This window comes from Antedon bifida, chromosome 7, assembly GCF_963402885.1.
Source record: "Antedon bifida chromosome 7, ecAntBifi1.1, whole genome shotgun sequence".
NCBI lineage: Eukaryota > Metazoa > Echinodermata > Crinoidea > Comatulida > Antedonidae > Antedon > Antedon bifida.
The window spans coordinates 11,779,716-11,800,719 of NC_136232.1; the positions used below are offsets into that span (position 1 = coordinate 11,779,716).

The 21,004-nt window shown below is 35.3% G+C and overlaps 4 protein-coding genes across 5 annotated transcripts in view; 1 reads left to right on the plus strand and 3 right to left on the minus strand.

Annotated features, from left to right (window-relative positions):
- Positions 1 to 21,004, minus strand: part of LOC144848910 (uncharacterized) — a 162,750-nt gene that overhangs the window by 54,030 nt on the left and 87,716 nt on the right. The gene's annotated exons all lie outside the window — the stretch shown is intronic.
- On the minus strand, positions 115 to 2,714 carry LOC144849238 (uncharacterized). The gene is made up of 2 exons (XM_078706302.1): positions 797 to 2,714; positions 115 to 481 (listed from the first exon to the last, which is right to left on the minus strand). Exons 1-2 carry the CDS (start codon positions 2,646 to 2,648, stop codon positions 399 to 401), a joined length of 1,935 nt encoding a protein of 644 aa, XP_078562428.1. The 5' UTR covers positions 2,649 to 2,714; the 3' UTR covers positions 115 to 398.
- On the minus strand, positions 2,858 to 12,005 carry LOC144849237 (uncharacterized). Of its 2 annotated transcripts, none has more exons than XM_078706299.1 (3): positions 11,931 to 12,005; positions 6,888 to 6,953; positions 2,858 to 6,631 (listed from the first exon to the last, which is right to left on the minus strand). In XM_078706299.1, exons 2-3 carry the CDS (start codon positions 6,938 to 6,940, stop codon positions 3,454 to 3,456), a joined length of 3,231 nt encoding a protein of 1,076 aa, XP_078562425.1. In that variant the 5' UTR covers positions 6,941 to 6,953; positions 11,931 to 12,005; the 3' UTR covers positions 2,858 to 3,453. The 2 variants fall into 2 exon arrangements, with proteins under 2 accessions (XP_078562425.1, XP_078562426.1); XM_078706300.1 differs by lacking the exon at positions 11,931 to 12,005 and adding an exon at positions 11,370 to 11,388.
- Positions 12,686 to 20,908, plus strand: LOC144848422 (DNA mismatch repair protein Msh2-like). Its single transcript, XM_078705153.1, has 21 exons — positions 12,686 to 12,810; positions 13,236 to 13,285; positions 13,434 to 13,469; positions 13,658 to 13,745; positions 14,213 to 14,358; positions 14,480 to 14,668; positions 14,786 to 15,002; positions 15,285 to 15,343; positions 15,479 to 15,599; positions 15,796 to 15,906; positions 16,117 to 16,367; positions 16,765 to 16,879; positions 17,084 to 17,229; positions 17,526 to 17,697; positions 17,802 to 17,865; positions 18,061 to 18,283; positions 18,733 to 18,900; positions 19,118 to 19,209; positions 19,725 to 19,879; positions 20,233 to 20,408; positions 20,585 to 20,908. The coding sequence occupies exons 1-21, from the start codon at positions 12,777 to 12,779 to the stop codon at positions 20,741 to 20,743; spliced, it is 2,772 nt and encodes a 923-aa protein (XP_078561279.1). The 5' UTR covers positions 12,686 to 12,776; the 3' UTR covers positions 20,744 to 20,908.

The following is a 21,004-nucleotide window of genomic DNA, read 5'->3' on the forward strand; positions in this document are numbered from 1 at the left end:
TTTGTCGCCCCCTACAGTGTTAGTACTTATGGTTAGAAGACCGGCTACGCTTTCGTTGTACGTGTACACTTTTGTACTATATAGGCCTAATTAATTGAACACCATACGTTAATCTAACAAAATAATTTACTTTATTGAACGAAAAATGTTTATACATATTTTTTAAATATTTTTCAAACTTGACTTTAAGTGTGATTAGCTACAAAACATTAATTATCTATGACAATTTTTTTTTCAACAATTTTTTTTTATAAACAATACATTTTTTTGTGGCAAAAAGTATAATCAAATATTGAAAAAAAAAGAAATTGTTTTTAACTTTAAATTGTGTAGCCTATTCTAGGCCTATATACATTTGACGCAATGATCTCTGGCCGTCACGTTTCCATACTTAAGATTCATATCGGTTTAGGAGGCCTAGGTGGTCTGGCAGGTCCATAAACTGGATTACTTATTATGTAAATTGGTCTTCCTGCTGCGTCTAAAAGAAAACATCCATAACATTGTGTTTGAGAGAGAAACACATCATTTTCATTTTAATTACTATTGGTCAGATGTTTGCCCTACTTACGTAATTATACTTTATTTTTTTATCTTATTTTAAAACCCAACTAACAGCAACAAAGAATTGGCCAATAACAGGAGGGTTCAATATGTACTTAACGTACATATTGAGAACACTTACAAAAACTCTTTTGGATCATCCGAATGTAGGGTCAAACATCTGACCAATTACAAGTTATTTCAATACTGTAAAATTAAAGTTAAAAAAAAAGAAGCAATATTGTTTACTCACCAGAAGAATACAGATCAACAGGTCGGATCCTTCCATCTTTTCCATATTCGAATAGACAGTTTGTGTTTATGGCGTAACCTTTATGTCGATAATCTGGAATAGTATCCGCCGATGTCAACCCAGTGGTCGGCGGATGGAACGCCTGTGGAGTAGTACAGTGTGGGCTTAATTTGGGACCAATATGAGAATAATTGATTGGAGAACTTGTTGAACTCTGAGCTGCTTTGGCTGAACTTGAAGGGACAGTTTTTCGTTTCTTGGTGCTTAGATCATGGGCAACTGTCGTGCTTAGATCATGGGTAACTGTCATGCTTAGGTCAAGTGGTTCCTCGTCATTTGATGGTCGTTTTTGTCCGTGCTGCTGTGAGCTGCTGAAATTATAATAAGGCACTGGATATGGTGTCCTGGTCATCATGGGTATCGGTAGTGGGTGTGTAGTACTTCCGGCGGGCATCATGGGAACAGGAGATGGATACGACGTGTGGTGGTAAATATTATGTCTGCCTACTGGCAGAGGGGCTGCGTGAGGTGTCATCGGTTGTCTACAAAACCTTTGCACAATGTGTTGGTTGGCAAAGATTGGTGGATACAGTGAAGATTGCGGATGAGGTACGTTTCCAACTACTTGGCTTTTCCGATTTTGCAAAGGTGTTGGCAGGGGAATTATGTCTGGTGTATTATAGTGGGAGTACGCAACTGGTTTGTAAATATCTTGTACAGCTTGTGACAGTGCGATGGGAGATGGTAGATGGCTCACTGGACTACCATTGTTACCATTATTACCAAACTCTTGGCTTAGACCTACTGGAATTGGTATCTGTTGTATTGGCGAATCATCAACGCTTTGAGGGACTGTGTCGGATGACGTCACTCTGTGTTTGAACTGTACTTGGTAAGTATCTTGACTAACGTCTCCAGATTGCCTGTTTATACATTGGTTTTCTGGAGTTCTCATTTCTGTGTTGACAGTTTTGCCGCTAACAGCACTGGACAAAGCGACAGGAAATGGTTTACAGGGAGAGTCCTCAACGATTTGGAGGAGTGGACTCTCTGGGCTGGCCACCCCTTGTGGTGAATGTTGTAATGGAGACTCAGCAGTGCGATCATCTGTAGCATTTTGGAAGGACGCGACTGTACATGGTGTCTGTCCTGTCCTTACCGAATAATTACTATCACCATCGGCTTCGGGCAACGTTGGAGTGCTTTCATTACTCACTGCAAGATCTCTGTTATTGTATTCCAATTTCTTTTGGAAAGCCATCAGCTGCTGAGGAAATGAACTATCGACAGTTTCAATAACTTCTCGTAAATATATCTGATAGCGTATACGTAATTCAATGGTGTTCTTCTCGGTATTGTCAAAATGTTTACCATCAAAATTCAGAACCCAAAAGTTATCCTTTCCATGTGGTTTATCTGGTCGACGTAGGATCTTTTTGAAACAGTCATTGCAGCTTAAATTATGCCGAACACTGTTCTTCCAACCGGTGTATTCCCCTCGAAGAAAATAGAAAGCATTAGACATAAAATCAATGATATCTTTGAATGTCATCATGATTTTAGGGTTTAAGTCGATTGACAAAATTATCATCTCGATGTAGGAAAATGGAGAGTTGAAATATCGCATTGTGTCAGACTTTCGCTGTTTTTTATTTAATGTTAACGGTTTGGCCGGTGACATGTATGTGCCGGGTGGGTCAGATGAGGTAATATCATCCGGTTCCAATTTGACATAGACGTTGTCTGAGCTGCTATTCTCACATTTTTCCAATTTAACGAATTGAAGAGGTTGATCACAGACAGTTGAATCCGGAGAGGTTACCGCGCTTAATTCTTTCCTGACGTCAGACATGTTTGCTCCACCAATACTTGCTCGCTTTTTTTTTTTATCTGAAAATGGTAATACAGCAAGATCTAGTTACTATATCAACCGTAATCTCCCCAACCCACAATCTCCACCAACACGGTACCATATCGATATCAACAAATTCAAATAAGGCTCAAAACTGCTGTTTTTAACATGTAAACAACAAATTAAAAGAAGCGAGGACAATTGTATAATTATTTTATGCGACTATTTTAATGACGGCATCCATTCCTGTGCTACTGTAAGCCTAAACAACGTACAATTTTCTACTAGAGAAAGTGACTTACAGCTCAATCAATTGTGCGATATATGCCTAATAATTCCAACAGTAAAAGCTATAGCACTAGATAAATGGTAACACTTGTGTGTATATATATTTGAAACAGTACAATACAACAATTGCTACAAGTAATTAACTAATAAGCCTACCTATATACGAAACATCAGTTTGCTGGCTATCGTAACAATGATTGTTTACGTTGGTATCAATGGATTAAAAGCAGACGACAGCTATGCTGATTTGCATACATGTGATTTAGTCTAGCCTGGTATGCTAATTAGCATATTTAGTTTATATTAACCAACATATGAAACGTACAAGATACCAATCGGACATTTAAAGTTACGTAGTAATGAATTAAGTTAAATCTCATTTTACTTACTGTAATAATCTTATTTATTTAAATCTAAATCTATTGTACATTACTCAATAAGAATATATTGAAATTGTTATTGCGTATGCCTATAATTCTATCATTAGTAATTAATATTGTAAATATTTTAATTATTTTTAAAGTTCAATATGTCTTTTCATGTCAAAATACTGATTGTTGTTTTCGAATTGAATGCCAACATTCTCGGCGAATTTCTTATCACTGTCACTGAAGTCATCAGGTCGACCAGCCGCATCGCCGACATAAACAGCGTTTTCTTTGTCGATTGTCTTGAATTGGTTTAAAGTACAGCTATAGTAATCCCACATGCCGGTATCAGGTTTTCTATATTTGTTCTTAGTCGTGGCTGCTAACACGAACATTGGTACATGAAGGTCTGACGTGATCTTTTCCACTTTAGCCATCCACTCATCTTTATCTTGAGCACCAGATTCGATGCCGTTCTGGTTGCTCATAATCACATTATTAATGTTGTGATAGAGGTTGTCTTGTATGATTGATTTGACATTTGGAGATGTGAAAACCCAGTCGTGTTCATTTTGAGGATATGGTTTACCACTTTTTGTCTTGATAATAGTGCCATCCAGGTCGAATGAAGCCACCTGTTCGTTTGAGTGAACTCCTTTTGTTTCATAATACAACAGTCCATCTGAACGTTCAATCCACCATCCAGATTGGTCACTGAGAGGCGGGTATTGTCTAGCGGTTCGGATACCAGACATCTGATAAACATCTTCAACCAAGTACGAAGCTACGCCATACCAGTCGTCAGCAGAATTTGAAACCATCGAACCAGTTCTAAAGAAGACGGAAGAAACACCCGACTGTCTGGAGACAACTTTTTTTGTTGAGATGTAGTCAGTTACTGGCAAATTAAGTTCTGGTTCTTTATAGATTAGTTCTCTTGCTGTGTCGTCAACATAATTTAGGATAGAAACAAACTCAGGTTGACAGTTCAAAGTGAATCGGTTAGTTGAACCAGGTTGCCTGCCGTTATCGCCGTTCCATTTACCGACCTTACTCCACAAGTCGTCTGGTGAAGCTTGTTTAAAGGACTGGCACCACACCATGTATACATACGGTGACGGTTCATGCTTAGGTGTAGGTTCATTTGATGGAAGGGTTGCTTCTTTTCTGTTGAAAGAAGGATAGTCTTGGATACCACAGCCGTCAACAATTAAACCAAGTGTCGATTTAGCTGCACTGTCTGCAATTTCACGTTCATCGAGGGCTTCACTGCAAATGAGAGAGAGTTTGATTATAATGGCCGATGTACCCTTTCCTGTCGGTAGCCAAATTACTTCAACTGTAGCCTTCATACACTTTGTGACAGACAACACCAGTTCTTTTATAGCATCTTTAGGGGACATTGGTATGTTCTCATTAACCGAGATTGATAATTCATTTCTTACTAGTAAATTTACGTGCTTAAGATGTTGGTAAATAAGCATGTGAGTAAGTTTCTCTGCCATTGCGTAGAGCGTCGCCGCTGGGTTACCGTCGGTCTGAGTTGCAAACGCAGACGCGTCACACACCCTCAGGTTGGTAACGCCTCTAACTTGAAGAAACTCGTCTAAACACTCCGGCATTTTGCATGTTCCTACTGGATGCAAGGCTGAAACAAGCATACCTCTCATCCAAGCGTTTAGTTCGTCATCGGTGTCCACATCGAGACCCGGTGCCACCTCATCCAACACCAAATCACGTAAACTTTTATGAACATTTTCCCCAAAAAACATGTTTCGAAGTATTCGAATTTGATCTCGAACTAACCGAGATACCTTTTCAAATGCGGGTGTTGTGTCGTCGTTGACAGTGTAGTTCCAGCCATACTCGAGACTAGGTTTGTCAAAGATGTTTGGTGTAGTAGCATTGAGTGACCCTCGATACTCCGGCCATTGGTCAATTATACGAATCGTACCTTCGTTTGAACCGTCGCCGTTGTCATAATTGACCGCCTGTGGAAATTCACCCTCGTATAGATATTCTGTTTGCTCAGAATGAGAAGAGTCAGAAGTACATAGTGGGCCGACTTCGTCAAAAAGCTTCGAGTTACCCATCACATACAGTTGTACGTCACTCATTTCCTCTGGTACACGAGTATTATTCGATCGGTAGTGTATAATCCACGAAAACGGTCCATTAATACTATCAAGTTCCGCAGTTTTATAGATTTCTCCATCGATATTAATTTCTGGTGCTGAGAAGTCGTTTGAATCGGATCTTAGTTTAAGGACATATGGTACCGAAATATGATCCCATAGATGTTGGCCTACATGTTCGTTATCCGCAACCTCTTCCACTCCAATTCTTCTTAGGAGATCCCTGGGACCTACACCACTTACTTGCAATAAATGTGGTGTATCAAACGAACCACCACTCACAATCACCTCTTTACTAGCACGTCGAGTACGGATTTTGTTCGATACTACGTCTAAGTATGCGACGCCAATTGCTTTACCGTTTTCAAACATAATTTTCGTTACAGTAGCAGATGTGTGGAGGTAGGGTTTATTTTGTTGATCCTTATAATAACCAGTATAGCTGCTTCCACGACCAGTCTTCGAGGCCCGATTTTGTCGAGCTTCATCTGTAGGGACTTTGTTGTCCAGACGTAATTTGTACTGTTGGAAAACACTGCAGCTGATCCTGTCGTTCTCTGGACCATTGTAGTCTGCTGCGTATCCTTTCCATGGTTTTGTTTTATCTTCACACAAGTATTGCATTTCAATCGGGAATTTTCTAAATGCTTCTTTGATTTGACTGTTGAGTTGCATTGGACCACCTTTACCATGCCATTGTTCACACATGTCGGTAGTTATACCCGTTACTTTTTCTGAATCATAGTGACAGTAATGATCTTCTACCTTTTTGTAGTACTTCGAAAATTGGTCGTGCTTCCAGCCGTCGGGCCATAAGTTCAAAACCTCTGGACTTGCACGTCTAGCAATAGCGCCATACACGCGGGAAGTTCCACCACGTCCTCGAAATCGAGGGATGTAGATGTGTCTGGCGTCTTTATTCTTGTTGTAAGGCTTAGCATTCGGGTACGACTGCACGTTTGTACCTAAAGCTGGTTGTGTTAGCCAGAACGGATCGTGCGGTGATGTGAATTTGTAAGAATTGGTATACCATTCATCCATTCCACTTTCTTCTGGTCCTCGTTCAAAGACGCATATCTTCCAGTGAGGTATTTCTGCCAACCGACCAGCTACAGCTAGACCTGCTGTGCCAGCACCGACAATTATGAAATCACATGTATCGTCGTCACTGAGATGTTCATCAGCATTACAACTATGGGTAGAAAACACAAACAAAATTATCACCAACAGAATAATTGTAATTTGAATGTTATGGCCCGGCCCTCATTATAATCAATTTTAAAGAATGATCATTAGGCAATAATAAGTAGAAGTTCCAAAGAGAAGAAACGAAATAGAAAGCGAATAGCAATGATTTGTCGAAGGCGAGGAGATGTAAAATGTCAAGAAACAAGTTGAGTTATGGACGGGAAAATAATAAAGTACATTAACTACTGCATTCAACTTACGTAATTGCTATAAACACCAAGCCGATGAAAATGGGATGATACTTCCACATCATTGTTGTTGCTACCCTATAAGGTAAATGAAACCATTAAAGATGTATTGTCCCCAAAAACATAAAAAATGAAGATTAATGAATAAGACTTTTAATACATGAGTTGGTAGGTTATTTCGCAGTTTTTAGTCGCGTGGACGCGACTCTATAGTTCACTATGTCGGTCGGTCTGTCTGTCGGTCTGTCTGTCGGTCTGTACTGTCTGTCGGTCCGGTATCACTATGCATTGTAGCACGCGACTTAATGGCTGTTGGCCTTATTATAAAGTTATTCACTTCTGTAGACATTTAAAAAATAATGTTTTCACTTATAAAAGGACAAACAAACCCATTGACTATTTTTTACTTTAATGTACAGTTATTTAAGGTAAATATTTTTTTCGATACATTTTTTGGTCAAAGTGAACAACTATATTACATTACATTAAAATGTTATATTCAACAAAACATTCTGAGGGTTATAGGCCTAGATCAAACGTTCGGAGATATTGGTGATAAAGAAAAAATAAATGTCTTTTGGATCACCTTCTACTAAACTGCGGTTTTGTTTACAAGATAGCAATTTTACTAACAGTGACAGACTTCTATAAAACCTTATATTCCTTTTCCAAAGTAGAACATTGTGAATTAGAGAAATCGTTGTCTTCAAACTATGTAAAACGATTAGCAATATCTGAAAAAACTGCTTTAGAGGGCATTTTAACTATGTCAGAGATAACATCATCCTTAAAAAATATGAAAAATGGTAAATCACCTGGATCCGACGGTTTTACAGTAGAATTTGTTAAGATGTTTTGGGGAGACATTTCACCGTTTATTCTTATCACTAAACTATGCTTTTAAAAGTGGTAAATTATCAATTACACAAAGGCAAGGAATAATTACTTTGGTGCGCCCTAAGGGCTTAAAAGGTAGAAACAAAATAAGTAACTAGCGTCCAATATCTCTATTGAATGTACCATATAAAATTGCAGCATCAGCTATTGCTAATCGTTTAAAAGAAGTACTGCCAACACTTGTAAACAGAGACCAAAGTGGTTTTATAAAAGGCAGAAACATTATGGATGGCATTCGTTGCATCTATGACATCATTTTACATGCTGAAAATCATAAGCAAGAAGGTTTATTATTATTAAAAATGTACTTCATTTTGTTGGATTTGGCAAAGATTTCATTCAATGGTATCATGTTTTAAATGCAGAAGCAAAGTCATGTGTTACAGTTTGGTCATTTATCTTTTTTTTTCAATGTATTAAGAGGATGTAGACAAGGAGACCCACTATCGCCATATATTTTTGATCTGTGTGCAGAAATACTTGGGGATATGGTGAGACAAAACCAACAAATCAGCGGTTACCATTTAGATGGGTTAAATATTTCTATAAAGCAATATGCAGATGACACAACATTTATTTTGAATGGTTCAAAAGAGTCTTTTCAGAACACACTCTCTACTCTTGAAAAATTTTCAAAAATGTCAGGACTGCAGATAAATGTTGAAAAATCAGTAGCCATATGGATTGGGGCAAGAAAATACAGTAACATAAAATTATGCCCAGAGTTTGATCTCAAATGGGAAAAAAAATATCGGATCTCGGAATACATTTCTCACCTAATCTTAATGAAATGCTAGACCTAAATTATGGACCTGCAGTAGACAAAATTAACAAGCTTGTAGAGGCCTTCGAAAAGAAGGCTGACAGTTTTGTTTTAGGTAGAATTGTTGTATGTAAATCTTTGATGCTACCAAAACTTAACTATCTGTTTAATGCATTACCAAACCCAGACCTGAAAACACTTCAGAAAATACATAATTCCTTTTTAAAATTTATTTAGGGTAATAAGCCAGATAGGGTTAAAAGAAATGCAATGATACAAGGATACTCAGAGGGTGGAACAAAAATGGTAGATATTTTTGGTTATGTAAAATCTGTAAAAGTAGCATGGATGAGGAGAGTAAGACAGGATGACAATATAAATTCAATGTTCAACACTTTTGTAAAGACATCCTGCTCAATTTTCGATTATGGATCCTCTCCACTGTTGGAAATTTCAAAAAAGTTAAGCAACCCGTTTTGGAAGGATGTTTTGAATTCCTGGGCTGAATTGACAAAAATTAGAAATGCAAATTTAGATTTAAATGGAGTTTTAAGTTCATCTTTATGGAGAAATAGTGACATAAAGAGAGACAAAAAAACAGTGTACTATGATAGATGGTTTAAAAAGGGAATTCGTTTTGTTAATAATCTTGTTAAAACAGATGGAGATTTTTTGAGCTATGAAGATTTTAGGTTCAAATACAACATAAAGTGTAATTACTTAGACTACCAAGGTATTATCGATGCTATTAAGACACAGTGGAATAGACTGTTGCCGTTTAGGTGCAGCATTGAAAACCCAGTAAACATAAATTATAATTTTCTATTCTATAAATGTAAATATGGTATTAAGGGTTTCTATAAAATATTTACCTCCGATAAATTGGAAGTTTCGATGGTGAGAGAAAAGTGGTCAAAAGAAATGGGGAAAGAATTTGAAAAGGATGAATGGAAACGAATTTGCTCTTTTCCTTTCATCTCGACAAGAAATATAAAGTATCAGTGGTTTCAATATAGAATTGTCAATAGAATTTTAACAACAAACACCTTTCTAAAAAAAATTAAGATAAAGAATTGTGATCTTTGTACTTTTTGTAAAATTTACACTAAAACAATTCAGCATATATTTTATGGTTGTATCCATGCAAATACTTTGTGGGCTTTTGTTATTCAACAAATTAAAAGCAAACAAACGAATAGGAAAAATTATAATTTAGAGAAAACCGTTACAAGAGAATTCATTTTATTTGGTAATGCTTACAATGTTGTAAATAATCTTGTCATTTTGGTAAAATATTTTATTTACATATCTAGATGTTCCGATATTAAACCATTCGATAGTTATTTAATGAGGACTGGAAACTCGTTAAAATTTTGATTTTATAAGATTTTATTTTGATAAACCAAGGCGAAATTTATTGTCTTGGGTAAATGGAGAACTAAGAAGATAGGCCTATACCTTTTACATATTATGTTTGCCTTTTGCTTTTGCCTTTTGAGAATTTAATTTATTTTGTTTTGCCTCATGTCACCGCTGTGTCGGTTTTGTTTTTCTTTTGCATATTTATACTGAATAAAAAAAAAAAATAAAAAAAATTTTACTAACAGCTGAGGCCCTAATTCCAACTAAGTACACGAAGTAGGACAATAGACACTTTTTTGTTGTTGTTGCCCGGTGAATAATTAAGATTGCAACAAAGAGTAGGCCTACAATTTATATCAGGGAACGGAAGTGTTTTTCACTATTCCCTGATTATAATATTATTATAATAAAAATTTGATAAAGTGCCCGGCCGAATAAGCGTCTATTGAGATCGTATCATTCATGCAAACCATAAAGGAAACAAGGTAGATTTTGAGGATAATTAAACACGCCTGCTGAGATCATCTAGGCATCCGGTTTGTATGTTAAATAAAGAATTAAAATCATGAACAACTTATGTTTGTACGGATAGAAATCAGTTCTTCGTTAAAATAATAAGCAATTTTTTATAGTCATTAGTTCGCGTCAGTGACTGCTTTTATGTTTTCCTGGTAGAGGCGTCGTTTACTTATTTTGTTTTGTTCTATTCATAAAAATACTGAATTTCGTACTTATATGTATACCTAAATATGGTAAATTTCTTCCATCGATTCCATGTACTCAATGTTTAAATAAGATAAAATACAATTTTCTATAGTCATTATTCGCGTCAGTGACTGCTTTTGTTTTCCTGGTAGAGGCGTCGTTTATTTTGTTATGTATTATCTTAGTAATAATAATAAAAATACTGAATTTCGTACTTATACCTATTATGTTAACATTTCTTCCATTTATTTCATGTACTCAAATTTTTAAAAATTACCGTACGGCTGCTGTACGGAAAAATTCAACAGCATATATTTCTATCATGTTTATCTTTACGTTAAACCATAAATACGTACGTATAGCAACTAAAATCTAGTCATTGCCAGATGAAGACAAATCGAAACGTCGCACTCGTAAGTATTCATGAATGGTTTAACGTAAAGAATTATATACAGATAGTTAATATAAAAACCAGATAAGAACATTTTTCGAAAACCTATATTTCGTTGGGTGGTTTTTGAAGAACGGCCATATGGTGGTCTACTGAGCCGCACTAAAATCTAGCTAAATTTCGTATACCTCACATTATGGTAAATTTCTTTCCATTCATGTCTTCAAATATTTCAAAATTATCGTACTACTGCTGGACGTGAAAAGTTCATTCGACTGGTTCTGGAGAACAGTCGTAGTCACTGAGCCGCACTAATCTTAAGCTATTTAATTATATACTACATAAAATAAGACTTAACAACATATATAACACCTACTTTCTGTAAACTGCAAATCAAGATTTTGTTTGTTGCACCGAGTACTTGTTGTACAAGAAGTACTGTACCACCATGGACCTAATAGTATTTATTTATACTTGGTTGACACACTTTGCGCTCAACTAACTGTACCAATGTGTAATTTTAATAAACACGGGATTTTAGTCGTAATTGGCGACTCCTTGTCAGGGAAGTCGTCAACACCTGAGTTGTCTCAACACTTCCACTGATCACATTCAACTGCGAGTTCTCGTTGCTTTGGAAATAACAACATGGTGGGCGTGTCTAAGTGTTAACTTACGTGGTAGGCATAGGCTTATAGTGTGTTTTCTTGACTTGTAAATATATTTTTCTTTAAGTATTTGACCCCGTCCCTCCAATTGAATAGGCCTACACAGAAAAACGGTCGCTCAACACCATGATGTCCATGCACAATTCACGATAGACTAGTTAATTAATTTATAGTTAATTTTTCCTAAATACTAGGCCCTCCCTACATAAAATCGTTTAGGCCTATTATTCTCTGATAAAATAATTGACCATATCAGCTTTACTACATACCTAAAGAATACGGTTCCGTGAGTAAATTGCAGTAAACGCCCGGCTCCTATTACCAGCCCGTTTCAATAAGACCAACAAACTAAACGGTAAGAATAATTGTTCAACAATTTATGTGCGATCAAGCAGTCACACTGGAATGATATGCAAATTTGACAAAAATTCTGATTAATTTGTGATTTTAACACACCTGGTAGACGTACCTAACTCGTAACAATATCGATATCGTATACAATATTATTTTTAATTTTAACAATAATTCACCAAGTTAATATGGACTTTGTACATTATCGATGAAATCTATAAAATTGTAGGTTATTTCTTGACTTTTTGACCTATAGAATGAATAAGCCCACTTGAAAGTTTATCAAAATTGAGGATGATTCAGTTCAGTCCGGGAATAGGAATGTCCTTTTTTTAATAAATAGATCATATTATTGGAATTTTTAGCTTTTATAAATATAATATATTACAAAATTATATAGGCCTATACGAAATATTTATCTTTTTACTGATATTAAGTCAAAACTCCGTCTGGAACCCAGACTAATTTCCTCCATGTAAAAACCAACCATATGATGATTTACTACTACAGTATTCTCAAGCGGGTAATTTGTAAACAAACACCATGTGCGATTTTCGCGCAATTTTTCAGGCAACCCGGCTAGATCGCGAGTAATGATTGGATAATGTTTTCATTTGTCAATTCAACAGCCAATCATATGTGTCGTTGTCTACTCTCTATCGGATGTCAGTAGAGGAGTTTAGTTTAGTAACAAGCTGCCGCTGCTGAAAATTCGGAAAATTCATTGTATAAATTTGTAAATAAATTTAATTTTAAAGCTGAAAATGGCGGTGCAACCAAATCAACAGTTAACTCTGGGTTTGTTCAATTAGCTAGTAACATTATAACACTCAACTAGGCTAGTCGTTAATTATTTGGCAACCAAAAACTTTGAGTAGGACTAGGCCTAGCCTAGCTAGGCCCAGCTAGCTAGGCTACGTAGGTTGTTTTGCAGCACACACAGAGACCGTGACAGGTAGCTGCTATTTGTAGTGGTAATTCGTAGCTAGTATGTAGTTGGTTGAGATATGTTAAGACTTGACAGGCCTTTTCTCATTTAATGTACACATTATACTAGATTCACAGCGAAAAGAAATGTATTTATAAATTATAATGACTGACCTGTACTGTATAGGCCTATTGATTGTAATGTAGGCCATTCAATATTGATATTTTATTTTGTTTAAATAAAATGAATTTATTATTCATTCATTCATGATGTTATTTTATTTTGACATTTTTAGATGGAGTTCAGGAAAGTGGCTTGTTGTCCTTTCTTCATTCAATGCCGGAGGTGGGCAATTTTAATTTCATTATTTTTATCAACGTCTATCAAAATTACTTTTTTTATTATTTACTACTACTAGTAATAGTAGTAGTATAACATATATTCTGAGATTAATATTATCATATTAATGTAATATTTATTTTATACATTTCAGAAACCAGATACAACTTTCAGATTCTTTGACCGCACAGTAAGTACATTTATTTCGTCAATTTGACAATTAGTCTTCTTCCTGTTGCCCATAATATATATAAACAGAATATGTCCTTTATTGTCGTGAACCTCATCAAATTATTAGTGGCAATTACATTCTTCATCATCCTGCCGTTTCTGTCAACGTTTTTTAATCTTTTCATGTTCTTATGTTTTCATTCAAAGGAATACTACACTGTTCATGGGAATGATGCGGTATTTGCAGCGAAGGAAGTCTTCAAGACGTCAGGAGTTATTAAATATCTAGGATCTGGTATGGAGCCCCACCCTATGCTTACCTTTTGATTAATGTCAAATATTTTATATTCTGTTATAGAAAAATATAGAATATAGAATAGTGTAGAATTATGATATGCACTTGTCAATTGTATGAACCACTATACGACCCCCGGGAGAGGTGCGTCATTTGTCCGTCATACCTTATGAACATGATGCACCCATCTTGACGCATTTTGACCATGTTATGGTGAGTGTTAATGTAATGGACATTGTTTTTTTTTATGTGACATACCATCAAGTTTTTTGACACACCCCTGAGTCAATAATTATTTTTAAATGTTGCATCAATGACGCACCTCTCGTGGGGGTCATATAGGGGTCATACAACTGACAAGTGCATTATTTATAAAATGTATTACGGTACTCCTTACACTTATAAATAGAACATATTGTAAACAGGAATCAAAATTTATAGCAAAAAACCCCACTTTTTTTAAACAGGAGAAAGAAAGTTGGCATATGTGGTGTTAAGCAAAATGAACTTTGAATCCTTTGTGAAACATCTTCTACTGGTTCGGCAATATCGAGTTGAAGTTTATCAAAACAAGGCGACTGGAAAAGGCAATGACTGGGTGTTGGAATTTAAGGTATTGTCATGTCATGTTAGCTATATATGGATCATCCATACAGTTCAAATGTTTAATTTTATATACATAATTGATTGACATTTTATTTATTTGAATGTAACTGTTTTGTAACAACTTGCAGGGCTCGCCTGGCAACCTGACTCAATTTGAAGAGCTACTATTTGGCAACAGTGATATGTCAACATCACCAGGCGTAGTAGCAATTAAAATCGGAGGTCAAAGGGTACTGGGCGTTGGTTACGCTGATGCAACACTTCGAGAGATTGGAATCTGCGAGTTCCCAGATAATGACCAGTTTTCTAACCTTGAGGTATGCTGAAAAACAAGAAATGTATAAAAACATTCTGATGTTCAAATCAAGGTCTGTTATGTAGTCTATGGTATTGTACAACAAGATAATTTGTTCCAATTTGTTTTCTTAATTTAGGCACTTTTGGTACAATTAAGCCCAAAAGAATGTTTATTAGAGAGTGTTAGTGGAGAAACCAACCCTGAAGCAGCTAAACTAAAACAGGTTATTATGAGAAGTAATATACTTGTTACAGAGCGGAAACGAACTGAGTTCAGTACCAAAGACATTGTACAGGACTTAAACAGACTGCTTAAAAGTAAAGGTGATGAACAGATCAACAGTGCTGCCATGGGTAATTGTTATTACTTATTATGTACAGATCTTAATAGGCGTGTTCAAAACGTCATCATGCCTATTAAAGGGACACTTTCCCATAAAATTAACTAGTACCAATACATATTTCAACACTAAAGCTCTGTCTACATGACAAAAAAATTAGTTTGATAGTGTAGACAGAGCTTAAATCGGCCCACATTCAGGGACACCCCTAATAAAGAAAAACTTTGTTGATTCCTGAAAGTGTTACATTACATTCTATAATTATACAATTAAAGAAAATTCTGTTGTTTTTCAGTTGAAATGGAGCACAAACATGCAATGTCATCATTAGCAGCCTTGATTAAATACCTAGAGGTAAGTCTGTCCACACACGCACACATTTTTTCAGCCCCATACTGGGATGTTGTTGAAAACATCCAAACTTGCAATTCCCAAATTGAAGAAATTTTAAAACATTCGTATGACAATAATTTTTATTATTTTATGTAGTTCCTTGGAGATGAAACAAACTTTGGACAATTTAAGCTGCAGACCTTTGACCTGAGTCAGTACTTGAAGCTTGATGCTGCTGCAGTACGAGCACTTAACCTGTTTCCATCTCCAACTGATGGTTTGTACAAGTTTTATTCATTTTTTGCCTAGACTGGTTTGAGATGATCTAGCTCCTCTGACTCACTGTTTCTATATCCGAGCAGTGCCAGTAGATCTTGTGAGCAGTTTGAGTAGCCCCTATAAGCAACCACGAGTAAAAAACTTACATATTACTTTTTTGTCTCTTTTCTTATTCTTTTTTTTTTATATTTAAGGTAATCGGACAACAAGCTTATTGGGCTTATTAAATGAATGCAAAACAGCGCAAGGTCAAAGGTTACTATGTCAATGGGTCAAACAGCCTTTATTGGACAAAGCTAAAATTGGTGAAAACAACATTAGTTTTATTTCAAAATCAATAAATACATTTATGAAGTCATCTACAGAAAATTCAATCTGGATGGCTTATTGCTTAGTTTATCCATCCTGTAATTGGCGAGTTACTCGCTGTTGGATGCATATGGAATGAAATAAAAATAACTATATTTTAGTAATAATTGCTGTTATTTAATTTACTTCATTTATTTTATATTTAGAAGAGAGACTAGACATTGTTGAAATGTTCTTTGACGATTCAGAACTGCGACAAACAATTCAAGAACAACTCAAAAGAATTCCCGATTTTCAACGTCTTGCAAAAAAGTTCCAACGAAAGAAAGCTACACTGCAAGATTGTTACCAAGTGTACCAGGGTGTGGAGTATATGCCAATTGTGATGGAAAGTCTAGAGACATCAGAGGTCAAATGCAAACCATTGCTGCTGGATCTGTTTTGTAATCCTTTGAAGGTAACAGAAAGCCATGCCAGACTTATGTTAGAGTGCTTTCAATTTGCGATAACCAAACTATTTCATGATTAAAAATGTTCATCTGGTTTTGAATATCCATGAGTTAGTAGTTCTTTTTGAAAAATTAGCGAAACTAACCTGCTTGACAGTTTCGCTGTCCTGCTCGGAGACTCAAAGTATGTCATGTTAATTCATTGTGAGTATACGGGGATATTGAGATGTGTGTCATCGCTCCTCACCAAGGTGCAGGCGACAACACATCGATTGACCTGACTTTGAAAGCTCCATATTCTCATAGTCTTTGGTTTGGTTTCAACTTTGTACAGATATTTTGGTTATTATTTTATTATAACAATACAGTAATTTAATGTTAACACATTTAATACTTTATTTCTAGGAAATTTTAATGGATTTTGATAAATATCAACAAATGATTGAATCGACCCTTGACCTTGATCAAGTACAGAACCACGAGTTTATGATAAAGCCAGGATTTGATGATAATTTACAAAGTAAGTATGTATAGTATATTAAGTTACATGGCATCAAAGTAAGTATGTATAGTACAGTATATTAAGTTCCATGGCATCAAAGTAAGTAAGTATACAGTAGTATATTACGTTCTGTAGCATCAAAGTAAGTACAGTAGATTGGGATTCCTCTGTGTCTCTTCTTTTGTTTCTAAATTATTAAATAACTGGTGTATTTTTTATCAGGTCTCAGAGAAAATATGGATAAATTGGAGGACAAAATGAAAGTTGTTTTGAACAGGGCAGCAAGAGACCTCGGCCTAGAACCCAGTAAAACTATAAAGTTGGAAAGTAACTCACAGTTGGGGTATTATTTCAGAGTAACTAGAAAGGTAATCTATATATAAGTATAAATATCAATACTGTATCTATAATTTGTCCAGTTTCAGAGGCAAATTCTATAATACAATGTCACATATTTATCACATGTGATGCCTGTATCATAGCCTCACCTTAACCACTATTACACTGTATTACACAAATGTTACCAATGCCATTTGCCAAGATACAGTAGGCTAACAGAGAATCAAGTGATAAATATACATATAACTTTTTTTTTGTGTGTCCAAACATAAAATTAACATATTTATTGCAAAAATATAAGACTGCAAATATTTATAATCCACAGGATGAAAAATGTTTGAGGAACAATAAGAATTTCTCAACGATTGACACAAACAAAAATGGCGTACGATTTACAAATAGTAAGCTGAGAGAGTACAACGATGAGTACATGACAGCGAAAGATGACTACAACGAAACACAGAGGGCGGTAGTAGCTGAAGTGATTGATATTGCAAGTAAGAATAATCTGTTATAACCATGAAGTTTGTGAATTTGATGTCTACCTCCATCATTCTCCGTAATACTTTTATTAAAATGTTAAAATATGTTTCTTTTTTAGGTGGTTATGTTGAACCATTTTTGCAGTTAAACTCAATTGCAGCACAGGTAGATGCTCTTGTAAGGTACAGTAACCATTCTCATAATATATACATAAGAAATACTGTGAAACATAAAAAGGAAATTTCTCATTTAAAATTCTAATTTGAAATGATAATTGTATGTCTTTAGGCACATGTGGCCAAGGAATACCAATAGTAAATTAATCACTGTCCTATCAGATAATCCCCTGATAAATGAAAACTTTGTTTATTATATAGTATTGCACAAGTTTCAGCAAACGCACCAATTCCGTACGTTCGACCCAAGATTAATTCGGTGGGTGAAGGCGGCATCCGATTGGTTCAAGCTCGTCATCCGTGCATGGAGGTTCAAGACGATATTGCCTTCATTCCCAATGACATCATTTTTGACAGAAAGGATAAAATGTTTCATATCATTACCGGTCCAAATATGGGTGGTAAATCAACATTTATTAGACAGGTAAGTTTTTGATTGTCTTTTAATTTTATTTTCAATTAGAAATGTTAATTTTCTTTACTCAGAACATAATCAATACATATATCTGGTCATTATTAAGAGTTGACCCCTTAGTAGTTACATCCCAGGTCTATTAGTCAAAGAGCATTAGTTCATAAGTATAGGCAGACCTGGAAATTTCTTGTAACAAGCTGATTTTTTCAGGAAAGTTCCAGAACTATGATTGGAACATCATACTAAAAGTCCGGAAAAATCACCTTGTGCTCTCCGAGAAATATATATATAGTCTACATTAGTTAAGTGAATGAATGAAGTCCGGGAATGTGAGTGACATGCTACACATACATTTAAATGTTTGCTAGCCTATTGAATAATTGAAGTTGACAAAATCAACCAAAGAAAAAATACATTTTTTAAATCAAAGATCTTAAATCTTCCATTTTGTTTCTCAGATTGGTGTGATTGTTCATATGGCACAGATCGGTTGTTTTGTGCCATGCCAGGAAGCAGACATCACCATCGTAGACTCCATCTTGGCTCGTGTTGGAGCTGGTGATAGCCAGCTGAAGGGAATATCAACATTTATGGCAGAAATGCTGGAGACTGCATCTATCCTGAAGGTAAAAATTAATTAATGTAAAGTAATTTTTTACTTGTAATGAATTAAGTAGTTTCGTAAGTCCTTGATTGACACCGAAGTGTTTAAGGTGATACCATGAATAAAGTTGGTAAAGTTCTTGAAAAAAATCTGTAAAAGCAGCAGCATCCGTATAAGCTACTTTCAATTTAAAAACGTTTCCGAAATGTATACACAATTTCTCTTTTTTGTTAAAACAGTCAGCAACTGAAAATTCTCTCGTAATAATTGATGAATTGGGTCGTGGTACATCAACCTATGATGGCTTTGGTCTTGCCTGGGCCATTTCAGAGTAAGTTCCTAAAACCTTTTGTTTGCCATTTAGTAACTAGTAATGCTCTTAAAGGTTGTTTTGAAAATGGTCCTAAAGCTCTGTCTACACTATCAAACTTTATGTGACAAAAAAATGTCATTTGCCCATATATGGACATGATGATGTCATATCACTACCATATTTGGGCACATCACACTTTTTTGTCAAACTAGTTTGATAGTGTAGACTGAGCTTTATCAAAACTGGCAAGCCACCCACAACAATTTTCACTAGTTAAGTTACGATTTTTAAGATGATTTTATAGGCAATGCCTAGCATATACTCCAAAATTATTATTATTATTACAATAGTAATTCAGTGGTATTTAATAATCATAAAAAATGTCATTCTAATTTTTATTGGTCTTTTTTATTTTATTTCATGGATTACTTTTATTTTATGTGAAGCGCATAGAGGCTTTATGCATAATGCACTTAAAAAGTCCAAATTTATTATTATATTGTTATCTTTCACATTTTTATTTTTCAAATTAGATATATTGCGACAAAGATTAGAGGATTTTGCTTGTTTGCTACGCATTTCCATGAACTGACCGCTTTAGCCGATACTGTGTCGTCTGTGAGCAACCTACACGTGACAGCTCTTACTACCAAGGATACTTTCACGTTGTTATACAAAGTGAAACCAGGTGAGTAAACCTTGTTTATCCTCTGGTTCCATAAGCGAATTCATTCACTATCCTTCTTAAAGGGTCTTTCACACCTGTTCCAGTTCAGGTGTGGAAAGACCCTTAAAGGTGGCAATCTCGTTCACAAGACAAACATATACACAAGATGCTGCTCTACATAAACAAAGTCTTATTACAAGTCTTTGGGAGTGGAGTTTGTCAGATCCTGACACATGACAGGACTTGAACCCAGGACCCTTGGATTAGTAGCCAAGCATCATAACCACCAACTCCACTCCGAAGTGCCCTCCAAATCTCTGTTTCCTCATCACCTCCTTCTAGGGTTCATTATTTGAATTCTCATTTTTGTTAAGGCGTTTGTGATCAAAGTTTTGGTATACACGTGGCAGAATTGGCACATTTTCCAGAGAAGGTGATTGATTTTGCCAAAAAGAAGGCAGCAGAGCTTGAAGACTACCAGTCAACACCAGCTGCGGGAATGGAAGGTGATGATGAGCCAGCTGCCAAGAAAAGAAGGCTCACCAAAAAGGTCCCATAACTTAATTATCAGTTGTTTTTATGATGATGTTGTGATTTCAAACCAATTTGAAACAACATTTAAAAAAGTATGGTATAAGTTCTTAATGGTAAAGATGTATATTTTAAAAAGTTAAGAATAATTTTATTTTTTTTTTTTATTGAAATAATTTGTTTGTTCTTATTCAGGATGGTGAAGAGATAATCAAGGAATTTTTAGAAAAAGTGAAAGCAATTTCAATGGAGAATATGTCAGTAGAAGAAGCTGTCACAGAAGTCAATAGATTAAAAGAAGAAGTTAAAAAGAAGAATAACTCATATATTACAGAAATACTCGCACAAATCTGAACTATATTGTGTTACGTGTAGTTTTTTTTTATGTAATCAACTGTCTCTGTTGATTTTTTTATACACTGCTTACTGTTTTTTCAAAAGAATTACAGTATAGCAATATTGTTTGTAGCGATTCAAAATCGCATTTATATTTAGAAATAAAATTTAAAAAAAATTGTCTTGTTGGTCTTGAGAACTTTGTGAATCTACGTCATTATACTTAGTGTCTGTTTTCCTCCAATCAAAATTTGCGGTCACGAATAGCCTTTCGCGTAC

What these genes read in the sequence shown, in the direction of transcription:
- LOC144849237 (XM_078706299.1), bottom strand. Translation starts at nt 6,940, where the DNA reads ATGATGTGGAAGTATCATCCCATTTTCATCGGCTTGGTGTTTATAGCA. An exon ending in TTGGTGTTTATAGCAATTAC is followed by an intron (nt 6,632 to 6,887) that starts GTAAGTTGAATG and finishes TTCTACCCATAG; the next exon opens with TTGTAATGCTGATGAACATC.
- LOC144849238 (XM_078706302.1), bottom strand. Translation starts at nt 2,648, where the DNA reads ATGTCTGACGTCAGGAAAGAATTAAGCGCGGTAACCTCTCCGGATTCA. An exon ending in TGTTGATCTGTATTCTTCTG is followed by an intron (nt 482 to 796) that starts GTGAGTAAACAA and finishes GTTTTCTTTTAG; the next exon opens with ACGCAGCAGGAAGACCAATT.
- LOC144848422 (XM_078705153.1), top strand. Translation starts at nt 12,777, where the DNA reads ATGGCGGTGCAACCAAATCAACAGTTAACTCTGG. An exon ending in TCAGATTCTTTGACCGCACA is followed by an intron (nt 13,470 to 13,657) that starts GTAAGTACATTT and finishes TTTCATTCAAAG; the next exon opens with GAATACTACACTGTTCATGG. An exon ending in GTTATACAAAGTGAAACCAG is followed by an intron (nt 19,880 to 20,232) that starts GTGAGTAAACCT and finishes ATTTTTGTTAAG; the next exon opens with GCGTTTGTGATCAAAGTTTT.